Consider the following 12,734-nt stretch of genomic DNA (forward strand, 5'->3'; position numbering starts at 1 on the left):
CTTCGTGCAAATTAGTCGGAACTGAATGTGGAAAGAAGGAAACCTGAAAGTGAAGTGAAATCTTGTTTTTGAAGCTAAGACAAGCAACTTAGAATTAAAATTGAGTACGTGAGTTTCATTTACGCATGTGCTTCTGCAATTGCATTTTAATCCTTATTGTTGCTTCCTTTTATTGTTAAAAGTCATGTTCGTCTGTTTCACATTCACAGCGCACGGTGAACTCAAAATACGAATCACAATTAGAATTAAATAAATATAAAAATATGTACGTGAAATTGAATAAATAAGGAAATAATATAATTTTTACCCGCAACATTTACATTGATGAGTTATCGGCTAGTCATATACCGAATTTTCTAAATTTTTATTTGCAGTGATATTTATTTGTTTACAGTGCAAGCCACGTGTCAGTACGTCACGTTATAACAAGTTCCGAATTTGTAAAATAAGACTATTTGGATAAAACTCTGGTACAGCATGCTAGAACTGGAACTCGAATATCACCAATGCACATTTTTGTTCCAATTAGTTTGGGAAAAGCAGTGAATTTTTATCCAGCCATACTCTGCGGGTATAACATGGATACAATATTGACATGTTTGTGAAATCCTGTTATATTAAACTGGGGAGATCTAGCACATGAATAAAATAGTTCGCATCACCATTTGGTTTTTCTTGCACTTATATTCCATCTTCGACGATGTGCCCAGAGAGACTCCCACAAAAAGGACAATCGAGGTAATACCTCAAGACGTTGTCTTATTACACACCACACTTCTAAGGAAATTGGTCGCACATTGACAGGTTTTCGCGTCTCGTTACCGACTACGATCTTCCGCTAAATCCCCGACATGACCTCCATTGACCTTCATACATCGTTCATGTGTTTACGACAGTGGCTACTTGTGTCGGAGCTCGCTCCAATCCCATTAATGTGGGTTCTGTACTGTCGCCTGTGACGGAAGCCGGTAGTGCAGCTCGCCTGACATTTCCACCTCGTCAAACGCTTCCCGCTGCACTGGCGTTTCATTTCCACGCGTGTGGCACGTGATGCCCATGTGAGTAGAGGGGAAGGGGATGTCTTACGTTACAAGTCACATTTAATCACCTGTGGCTGGAGGAAGGATTTTCTTGGCGACCGCTTCATCGGCCACATCGAGGCTTATTTATGTAATTTATCTGCTTGACGGTCCCCAAGAAGAACAACCGATGGCTTCAAGTAGCCGACACTTGGTGTGTGTGTGTGTGTGTGTGTGGCGGGGGGAGACATCGTAGTTAATGCGGCATTTAGGTAAATACCTCTTCACCACGTCATAGTCGCGACGGAAAGTAAGAAGGCTCCTGCATGTCAGATCGGCGAAGACAGACGAAGATAAGGGTTCCGATGTTCAGACGGCTCGATTACATTTTGGCGGAACAAAAGAAATCCTCTTCGTATGAATTGGCGTCATGGACATCGCTCAAGTGCAGTGCCGGAAAGGAGATGGCGGATGAATGGCAAATAACGTCGGGCATTTCATTAGCACGAAGTGCAGATGCTTGTTTTTACTCCGTAGTTTGACCTGCTGTCGAAAAATTACTAGTGGCTGCAGTCATGCTTTACGATGCGCCGAAGTGATCTACTCTTACTGAGCAGTACCTCTGGTAGTTGTTTAGTTTATTTATTTATTTACAAGAAGTATAATGATGGTCGAGCGGTTCAACAATTTAATTTTAAATTTTCTAGTTCGCACTCTACTGATTTAACTCCATCCGTTATGATTAAGTTAAATACACCGCAGCAGATTTCGATTTGCCATTCTGGGAAACAAAATCACAATTTAAAATTGTCGGTTGTATTACTGGGTTTGGGTTGTTTGCAGTTACGGGCGAAACAACTTAGGCTTATGAGGTCAGAGTATTTATGTCTGTTAAGTGAATGCATTCTTCAGGAAGGTTAGGCCGTTTTTATGGCGTGACGAACTCAAATTTTCGGGAAGGAAAAAACCCTCCGACCTTAATATCAGTCTGGAGAACTCACCAATTGCATTACTACAAATAGAAATCCAAGAATCCAACTGAAAAGTATTCAGTTTAGTATTTTCACGTGAATCCTACCGACCAAAGACTGGTTACGTAAAAAACACTTAGTAATGTTGATAAGGTAAGGATTGAAAAATCTAAAAACTTTGCTCCAGAGACTAAATATATTTATTTCGAGCCACTTCAGACATGTGGTGGTTTCACACCAGGCGGCGAAAATCATTTATCATCTGAAAATATTCATCAATATTCATGTATGTAGTGGGATTTGAACTTAAAGGGGCGAACACAAATAGTATCCACTCCCCGAATATTACAATAATTTATACATGTAGTCAATATTAATAGCTTCCTATTACCCTCCCGCAATGGAGGGTAATAGGAAGAGAAAATATTACAAAACGGAAGAGAAAATATTAGAAACAAAATAATGAGGGAAAATCTAACTCGAAAAGACATCAGAGAAATGGCATGCTTACTAGGTGGTGGGCCAGGAAGGGGGCGTATAAAGACTCAAGGACAAATGTAAGCTAAATTGCCATCAGATTTTTCCTGTTTCTCTGCACTTAATAATATTAATAATATACGTAATTAATAAGGTAATCATTTTTATTATTTCATACATTACTGATTATTAACATTTTATTTTAATCATTATTAATATTTAGTTTTTAATTGTATCTTTATGATACAATAAAGTAGGTATTTGTAGTCTTGGATACTTACACATCCATTCAATCATTTTGCAGCTAAGTGTTTCACCTGGTTGGAGAGAAATGTATTATTTTAGAAGTAATAGCTTATCCTGTAGAAACGAAAGTAACCTTCTGCTGTTAAGTGGTCCATTTAATTGGACGCACTGTACGTTGAACGGAAAGCGATGTCAAAAGTTGTCCACAGAATGGAAAAGATTGTTGGGGAGACCCACACATCGATGTGTGATTGGTTAGCTTTATTTCTCTTGAATCCATGGGAACAAGAAAATGTGTTTTTCCATTGAACAACAGAAATCTATTCCAACTGCTTAACCCATCGGTTGGGGCAGCTTTAACATGTTGACGGTCGTACGGGTGTAGACATTCTTAATGGAAAATTCGCCAACTAGAGTTTCATAAACATTTTTGCAGATAATTTCAGATTTAGTGGATAAGTAAAGATCAACTGCTGGCCAATTTAGGAAAAAAATAGTTAGGACTAAAAGAATGTCACCTATTCCGATTCGTTTGAAGAACAAAAAGATCCTGAGAGAATTTATTATTATTATATCAATGGAATATGTTGGTTCATTGAATTTAAATATAAATATATAAAAATATATAATTTATAAAATTTTTAATTTATTTAAAAATTAAAAAATATATAAATATAAAGATACTTTTCATCACATGGTATGAAGAGAATACGCTGTTTATTGGAAGTGTGACGTAAGTCGCTTGAAAAGAATTTTATATTTGGTTTTCTTATAGACTACCCGGATTCTTTAGCCTTACCTCACGATAGCATACGTGCGAAAGGTTAATCCTTCGCACACTAGTTAGTGTGTTAGTTAAAGAATGGAAAGAGGAAAGGAACCTATTGGTGTTCTTTACGAACAGTTGGGGATTATAAATCATGGGATAACTTCGATGACTTGCAGAGGACAAAGGTAGGAAGATCGAACGAAAGTGATTGAACTTTCGAAGAGTATACTTAGAAGCATAGAAGAGACATAAGGCAAATGGAGATCATTTAAGAAAAAGTGGTTGGAAGGAGTCATCTATTCATCGTATTGCCTTCCGAATAACACAAGCATTTTAGGGAAGTTTTTGCTGCACTACTCCAAACGTTAGAATTGTATTCTAAACTTGGACAGATTTAGTATTTGTACAGGATTCAACTGTGCAGGTGAGAAGTGATGTCTTGAAGTTGAACGTAGGATATTTTGCTTTTTTTGGATGTGCTAAAACACTAGAGGTTTAAGTCAGCCAATGAAGAGCAATATGATCTTATTTTGGGGAGATGAATAATATCAAAAGGAAAGGAAGAAATCCATGACGTGTTTTTTTTCTCTCTCTTTTACAAGACAGTAGACTTACTCTGACTAGACTGAAACATGCACGTGTCAGTGAGATTTTTCTAACGGAAAGGGTTCGAATCTTATCTGAGATGCAAGTAAATATTATAAGGACTCTTCACCGTTACTTTCAGGTGAGTTAGCCCGTATTATGTACAGATGGCAGGATTTTCAGCGAAACTGGCCGGAGAACGTTTTAGCTGGAAGCTGTAATCCTCATCAAGTGGAAAGACGTTTATATCAGAGATAAGATTGGTAAGAACAGCGTTTTTTGTATTCGTGATTGTTACTGTTACTAGTATGCCAAACTGGATGTGGTAAATTTTGTCAAGTCAAGCACAAGAAAAAAAATCTCTTTAGTACATGACTTCAGATGAAACCGAGGCGAGGTATATTTAATCCCATCATCACGCGGTATGACCTGTTTCTGAAAACGGATCGCTGACTCCAGACTATCATACATTCCCTAGTTAGAGGAAATGTAACCCTACATGGCCGATGATTTTCATCACTGATGAAACCCTACCTTGCTTACTGGCATCCTGAAGTAGCTGTTATCATGTTATATGCGTCTCCAGAGCATGATGTAACGGTTTCTTCCCCCACTTCTTACATGCAGTTCGGGTGACATCCCTTAACGACATCCTTAACACACTGTTGAAAGCCAGTACCTCCCTCCACTCCAAGATACATCAGTGAAAACGGTTCAATCAGTGGGTTTTCCCTGTTATCTACCGCCGGGGCATCAATGTTTGCGTTTTTCTGGTAGAATATAATCTATTCTAGCTATCCTTCCATTTTAAGTCATCTAATGGCTTCTTCTACCTCAAATATTGATGTATATTTAAGATTGTCTTCATCGATATTTTCCGCCCATGTTCTATGAAATGTTACATTGTTTAAAAGCTTTTCAAGAAAATCAATCCGGATATATAGAATATAGTTATCTTCAATTTTATATCACGTAAATTATTATTTTGTACAGATAGGAATTTTTCCTTATACGAATAATTATAAACATCTTATTCTTCTAGCTAGCTACCTCTCTAAAGTTCTTTGCTGAAATTACCATCTTCTTCCAATCATTTCCGTCCTTAGTTCTTTTAGTTCAGTCCTAAATTGCTGTTTCAGCCAAGTGATTTTAGATGGGTATTTCCCAATTTTTATTGGTCTTTCTCTAGATCGCTTTCCATCAGGCCTCATTCTGAATGATTGTTTAGCCATTCTCGCTTCATCCATTCTTTCCACATGTCCCAGACACCTCAATCCAAGCTCTGATTCCATCAGTTAATAGTGAAGATCTATATAGCAGCTATAGTTCTTGAATATACCTTCTTCTTCTCCATTCTCCTATTAGGTTATCTCCTAAAATCAAAAGCGAAGACTTTTCTAAGAATATTTCAAAGGTATCCAAAGCTTTTTTTCATCTTGGTCTGTTAAAGCTCCAGGTTACTGCTTCATAATAAAAACAATGAGTCCAATGACTCCGTTTATGAGGATTTTGGAAAATAAATAATGATTTACTGCGAGATAACGTAGCAAATAAATATTTCGTCAAAAGAAAATGTGAGTCTCTGTCAGATAGCAATGAACTTTTCTGAATTCATTTATACTTTGTTTCAAAATAACCGCAAACTTTGGTAATTATTTTTCTATTCATATGACGTAATAGATTGACGATGATATAAATATAAACCCACATGTGTGTGGGTTAATAATCTGTAGTCCCTTCTTCAAAGACTTATTGATTTAGCTTTTGTTAAAAAGGTCTAAAATGCTTCTCATATCCTGGACGAAACTTAAATCCAGATCAGTGTTTTAAAGTGTGGATTTTTTTTTTCAGCAGTGACGAGACGTTTCGATATTGCAGGTTTTGCGTGAATTGCAGATGAATCAGTTGAGGATTTGAGGGACATGATAATATTAAATTTCCATATCCCTCATATAATTAAATTAATTTTAGGTATAATGATTAGCATTGTTTTTAGGTATAATTAGGTAATAAATTATATTACCTAATTTATAAAATTAGGTATTATAATTATAATAAGATTTATGCTTATAAAAATATCAGAAATAAAAGAAAGATTAAGAAGACAAGATGTGAGTGAGAATATACACAAGCCAATTTCTGTGTGTTGGGGGGGGGGTATTTTAGTGGATCTCGAGTTATTACTTGAATCGATCTGATTCACGGTGGTGATTACTCAGTATATGGTTCGCCTTCTGCTCACGTTTTGTTTTTATTTCAGTCTACAGTCAATCTTAAACTGTGGCTATACTGTTCATTTTTGAAAGAAAAACCGGAGAATCCTGCAGCCCTCTGCTTTTCTGCACACAAACATAAAACCAATCTCGAACATTATGTAATAGTCGCACGTCATGTTCGGATCTAAAGAATAAATTTAGTTAATTGGTGAATTTTTGTTGTTGCCATCCTAGATGGATTTAAGTCTCTTAGTAGAAGGTCGATAATAATAATGTTTTTTTTTTAATTTCATGACACTGTTATAAACTGATTATGAAATTCAACTGTCCGAACAGTTCAATTAATTTTCAAATACTCTCGAAGTACTCGCCAGACTCCAAAAAAGCTTGCCTATTGCTGATTTTAGACGCATAAGGCAAAAGTTTTAAGTGATGTGGATTTTATATACGGAGGAGGCTGGTTTTAGTTGATAGAGAAATCGCTAACAATTGCGTGATCGGTGAATCATCCATTACCCATCCATATTCTTAGGTTCCTTCTCAATAAGTCATTTACTTAAATTCGTGTGCGAAATTGGACAAATACCCCTCCCCCCCCCTTGGAACCCTTATGAAGAGCAAGTGTCATATGTGTATGATATCCTCGAGTAAAATTAGAATTTATGAACGGTACCAACATTAACGACGCAAATCATTTTGGTGATCCATTAAGTGAGTGACTGGGTGATAGCATTGCCCTCATAATGTATCGATCTTGTACATTCCAAGAGAAGAATGACATATTTTATTTGGTAGGCAAAGAAAGAATGAAAGTAGAAATGGAACACCAACAGCCGGCATTTCCACCATGACAATATGCCTGCTCACTCCGTCTGTCTTCTTTGTGTGGCACGTTCTAGTAAAATATCAGATGCTAGTACTCATTCATCCTCGTTCTGTTCAGCAAATTTGGGCTTTTTATTTGTTAGTTCCGAAAATTAAAAATCAAATTTACAATATTTTCATTCGCAGGGAACTGCCTGAATGGGAAGAGGGAGAGGTTAATGACTTAAGTCCAAGTTTTACATCGTTAGGTATGGAGAGGGAAAAAATCTAAATAATAATGACAGGACAGACGCAGAACAGTTTTTTTTTCCAGAATAGTTATATTTATAGATTATACGTAGGAGAGAATACTAATACAAAGTTATTCATATAAATTTACCTTAGATGTACACTGAAGACCATATAAATAACGTCAACGTTGCATCTTTCCCGATTATCTGACTCCTAATGTTTAAATCATCTTTGATGTCCATTTTCCTTCTGGGAAGCTCTTGTCCTCCTGTTGAGAACTATGTACTTCCTAATGGTGATCGCTGATTGGTTAATAAATGATCTGTAAAAGCAACATTAAGCTAATTAACAACATCTTTTAATTAGTCTACTTAAATACCGTGGTCTGTGTGTAATTAATATAGAAAGTCGACTATTGATTAACAGAAATGAGTTGCTATGGTTACCGCTATCCAAACTGTTACGTATGCAGTGCAGTGAGGCATAAAGGGGTTTACACCTGCCTATTAATAAGTCCTTGAAAATGGAAATTTCACTGTGTGACTCCGTGACAGATTCCATTCTCTAATTCCAAACTTTTTTCATTCTTTTTTGCCTTTTTTTTATAAAAAATATTTTAAATCCAATGAATGTCAGAGTGGAGTAATCGAAAGAGCTATTTCCGTCATGGACGTGCTGCTGCGCGGAATCAGCGAAGGAGCAGAGTAGAGCCATCCAACATAATTAAGAAAATTAATCTTCTCCGGATTAAGAAGAGGGATTCGACAATGAAATTCAGTATGGCTCAGTAATGCCAACACCTGTTACTTAAGATTTAAAAAAAACGTAAAAATAACTATGATAATAATTACACACACACACACAAAAAAAAAACTAATTTACATATACGTTATAAATACGTTCAAAGCAGGTGGCGTTAGCGTCAACTTCCTTGATTCTCTTACTCATATTTCTGGTATTTAAATACTAATTTTGTATCTCGCGTAATTTGCGAATTTAAACATACTTCTCTTTTTTATTTATTAATTTCATTTAATTTTTTTTTCAGGGATGCGGTGGAGATGTGCCAGAATTGGTCGACCAATACTACTCAACAGATAGACTTAGCACTAAATATATTTTTTATGGTCTATTTTTTCATTAGGGTAAGTATCAGCGTAGAATTCTTGAAGCCTAATAAAACAAAACGTTTTATAACATATAAGGATAGTCGATCTAATCCTTATAAGGACTGGCTTAAAGGGGCGAAGCTAGAATGCTTTTCATCTTCCCGTTATCTGTGGAGGACAGTGTAGGGATAAGGTGTTATTGAGCTATTAAACTCTGATCATGGCAGGAGGGTAACAGCAATAGCCGAGCCTCAGTTAGAACTTCATTGGCTACAGCATTGCCATATTTAAAGGAAAAACCGTCTCTAAAAATTCGGACGATCCCTAGGCCACTCAATCGTGGGCAAAAGACCGTCCCTCTCAGTGTTGGCTCCACTCAGCGACGGCCTTCCACCTACACGCCACCACCGAGCAGAACCGCTCATATTCCGAAGAAAAGCATTCACCGACAAAGCCCCTCACCTGCCGAAGAACACTTTCCCCGGAGACTCAAATTGCTCCCTTAAGGCAAAAACCTTAAGACAGCGAACTGAAACTCTCGAATCTCTGCGCCCCAGGGGGTAACAGCAACACCCAAGCCTCAGTTAAACTTCATTGCTACAGCATTGCCATCCATTACCTTCCAAGGGTATTAATCACTGCATCTCACGGTCGATCGTCTGGACCGCTTATCATCGATCTAATGCAGGACGCAGGACATATATGGCGCAGAGGGTGAAGCTTGACGCTTTTCATATTCCCTGTTGTCTGTTTCGGGAACAGTGATGGGAGAGATTTGCAAGATATTTTAGCTCGCCCTGAGTGGGCAGTAAAGTGGTTATTCGTCGTTGTGTGTTAGGATGGCTTTCGGTCTTTTATGTTTCCAGTGGTCATTACCGTCATAGTTTCCGGCTTGCTGTATTAGTTGGTTTGGATGCGCAGATGTCTTCATAAAGAATTTTTCTGCTAGGGAGCGTAGTAGTGGAGAGATGTAGGGGTTATTTATGTCCCGGTGGATCTGGGCGTTCCTGATGAACCACGGGGCGTCCAGTATTATTCGAAGGCACTTGTTCTGTAGTCTTTGTAGCTTGAGGATGTTTGTCTTGGAAGTATGGCTCCAGGCTGCGGAGGCATATATGACTGTAGGACGGATCACTGTCTTGTACAGTAGAATTTTGTTTGTTGAGCTTAGTTTGCTGTGTCTGTTGATCAAGGAGTATAGCTGAGCGATAACTTTTGAAGCTTTGGCGCATGTGCTCTTGATGTGGCTGTTGAAGCATAATCGCTTATCGAGAATTATTCCGAGGAATTTTACTTCAGTTTTCCAGGGAATTTTAAAGTTGAACAGGGTGATGTCTCCTTTGGGGGATGCTCGTCTTCTTGTGAAGAGTATCGTTTTGCTTTTCTGGGGGTTTAATTGTAGTCGCCAGTCTTTAAACCGTCCGCGCGGTTAGCCTAGTGGCTTTGCGCTTCGCAACCATATGCCTGGGGAAGGAGTGTCCTAGGTTCGATTCCCGTCGGAGATGTGAGGAGCTGAAGGATTTTCCTCAGCCATAGCCAAGTTAGCCGGTCTTGGGCGCGGGCAGTAGGGTTTTTTCAGCCAGTTTATCTGGTGTTTTTCATCCTGCAAGCAGGCAAACCGGCCCCGTTAACACACAGGGATACAGCCAAGAATACCTTGAGGCATAGGAGAGTGACCATTCTATCCTCGTATTTCGGTTACGAAATCCAAGCATGCTTGGAAGGTTGTTAAAAGCCTGTTAAAGCCATTGGGGATAGTCTTTAAACCGTTTCTCTAGATTCAGGATGGTGTCTTGTAGTTTTCTGGTAATGAGATGTGGTTGGCGAGATCTGGCTAGAATAGCCGTGTCATCTGCATAAAGGGCGGTGGTTGATGTGAGAGGATTTTGAGGGATGTCTGCCATATAGATGTTGAACAGGATCGGGGATAGCAGTGATCCTTGAGGAACTCCAGCGAGGATTTTCCGTTGGGTTGAGACTGTTTCATTGATTTTGACTTGCATCCTCCTATTGGAGAGGTATGATTTGATCAGGTGTATCATATTTAATGGAAGGTTAGCGATGATAAGTTTGTAGAGGAGGCCTTGGTGCTAGATCTTATCGAAGGCCTTTGAGATGTCTAGGAAGAGGGCTCCAGTGTGTTGATTCCAATTAAATCCTGTGGTGATGTATTCTACCAGTCTATGGATCTGTTGGGTGGTGCTGTGATTTTGACGGAAGCCAAATTCTTCTTGTGGAATGGTATTTGGTTGGTTGACATGATCATGGAGTCTGATGAGGATGATTTTCTCAGCTATTTTCCCTAAATTGGACAGTAGGCTGATGGGACGGTAATTTTCAGGTAGCTGTTGGTCTTTGCCTGGTTTGTGAATTGGGATGATGTCAGCTATTTTCCATGACAGGGGGGAGTGCTGCCATTTGAGGATGGAATTTATGATGTTTGCCAAATGTGCTATGGCTTTGCGTGGTAGTGCCTTGAATAGTGATGCCGTCAGGACCTGGGGCGTTTTTTGATCTTGAGATGGTTGATAATGCCGATTATTTCGATAGGTGAGGTAGGCATTATAGGGCTTGGATTGACATCGAGACGATTTACTGTGAACCTGACTTTACGATGGATCTTGTATACATGGTTGATGTTTAGGTTCTCATATGCAGGACTGCATTGTTTCTCTAGGTTTCTTGCTATGGCTTCGGCTTTGTCAGCATCTATGTATGCAAGATGCTGTTCTGCTTGCAGAGGGGGAGGGATTTGTGCTTGTTCCTGAGGTTGTTTAGGAATTTCCATATGGAATGATCTGCTGTGGAGATGGAGGTGAGCTTGTTGTCCCATTGTTGGTTCCTGTGGTTCTGAAGAGCTTCTCGGACAGATTTTTTTAATCGTTTGAGGGCTGTTTTGTCCTGGGCAGCACGAGTGTTGTGATATCTTTTTCTTTGTCTGTTCTTTTCCCTTATTAAGTCCATGATTTCTTCCTGGAGACGATTTTGTTTGTGGGTAATCGTGAATACTGTGGCTGCTGTTATGGCTTTACTGATTTGATTGGTGAAGCCCTTTATTGACGTGTCCATGTCTTCCTTGACTTTTATATGAGGAACCGGACCAATGTGTTCTGGTAGCACTTTCCTAAGTTTCTCCCAGACAATGGAGGTTTAGGGGGGAGGTGACTGATCTTTGTTCCCTAAGTGAAGTAGGATTGGGTTGTGGTCTGATGATAATTCGTTCAGTGCTTTAATGCTGTGCTGGTATTTGATGTTGTGTAAGATGGCGATGTCTAGGATGCCGGCTGTGCCAGTTGGGCTGTAGTGGGTTGGTTCAGTGGGTCCTGTAACGACAGCGTTGTTTAATCCTGTGTAGATGAAGAGGACACGGCCATTTTTATTTGTGGTTCTGCTGTTCCAGGAGGGATGTTTGGAATTTAGGTCTCCAGCGACGATGATGGATTCATTTGTGCCTAGTACAGCATCCAAGTCAGAAAATAGCAGGGTCTTCTTAGCAGGGGTCGATCTAATGGGTTCATGCAGGATAAGTATAATTTAAATATACTATATTCATAAAGGTTTTTTATGGAAAAATTAATTAAAATAAAAATTTTTAAATAATAAAATCAAATAAACTAATGTTTTATTACATTTTAATTAATGCTTATTATTTATGTACCAAATTATGTTAAACTTAGATTTTATTAATTTAATCATATATCGCATTATTTCATTAATGACTGCATGTCTAGACCTATGTTTATAGTTAACATATTTGTTTACAATCTACATCCTTAATATAAATTAGCTAATAAAAATATGTCAGTTTAAACTTCGATTCATAAGTTTAAACTGTTCAGTAAGTTCAATTTCCTTACTGAACACCTAGCGGAATATGTGAAAAATATTACGATTCTTAGTTTTCACATATTCCGGTAGGTGTTCAGTAAGGAAATTGCTTTAGAAAAAAAATTATTTAGGATCTGTTCAGTATAGAATACTAGTTACATAGAGGTCGCTATTAACGCACAAAATTAACGGATAAAGCTGCACCAAAAGACAAGTAATAAATTATTAATAAAATAAAAGGAGGAAAACCAGGAATAAATATTTTTTAAAATAAGGAAGGAAGTAAACAGTAATGAATGCTGAGTGGTAAGTGTAGGGAAATGGGCTTAATCTTTCTGTTTCAGTTCAGCTGGAAATGTTCTCAAATCTGCATATACAGCAAAATTTTCTCATAATCGCCAACTTTTCAATTTCTTAAACTGTCTATAGTATATGTTCCGTATAGAATTATGTTGGTG

General features: G+C 38.1%; 1 protein-coding gene across 1 annotated transcript in view; it reads left to right on the forward strand.

Moving 5' to 3' along the window:
* The window catches only part of LOC150096335 (calcium-activated potassium channel slowpoke-like), a 171,049-nt gene that overhangs the window by 71,343 nt on the left and 86,972 nt on the right, over positions 1–12,734 (forward strand). Inside the window, exon 3 of the mRNA XM_090408803.1 lies at positions 8,388–8,484. Within this exon, the coding sequence (XP_090264929.1) occupies positions 8,388–8,484 (97 nt within the window). The remainder of the gene's footprint in view (positions 1–8,387; positions 8,485–12,734) is intronic.

The sequence above is a fragment of the Typopeltis vanoorti genome, chromosome 19, assembly GCF_054136105.1.
Source record: "Typopeltis vanoorti isolate ZY-2024b chromosome 19, IOZ_Tvanoo_1.0, whole genome shotgun sequence".
Taxonomy (NCBI): domain Eukaryota; kingdom Metazoa; phylum Arthropoda; class Arachnida; order Uropygi; family Thelyphonidae; genus Typopeltis; species Typopeltis vanoorti.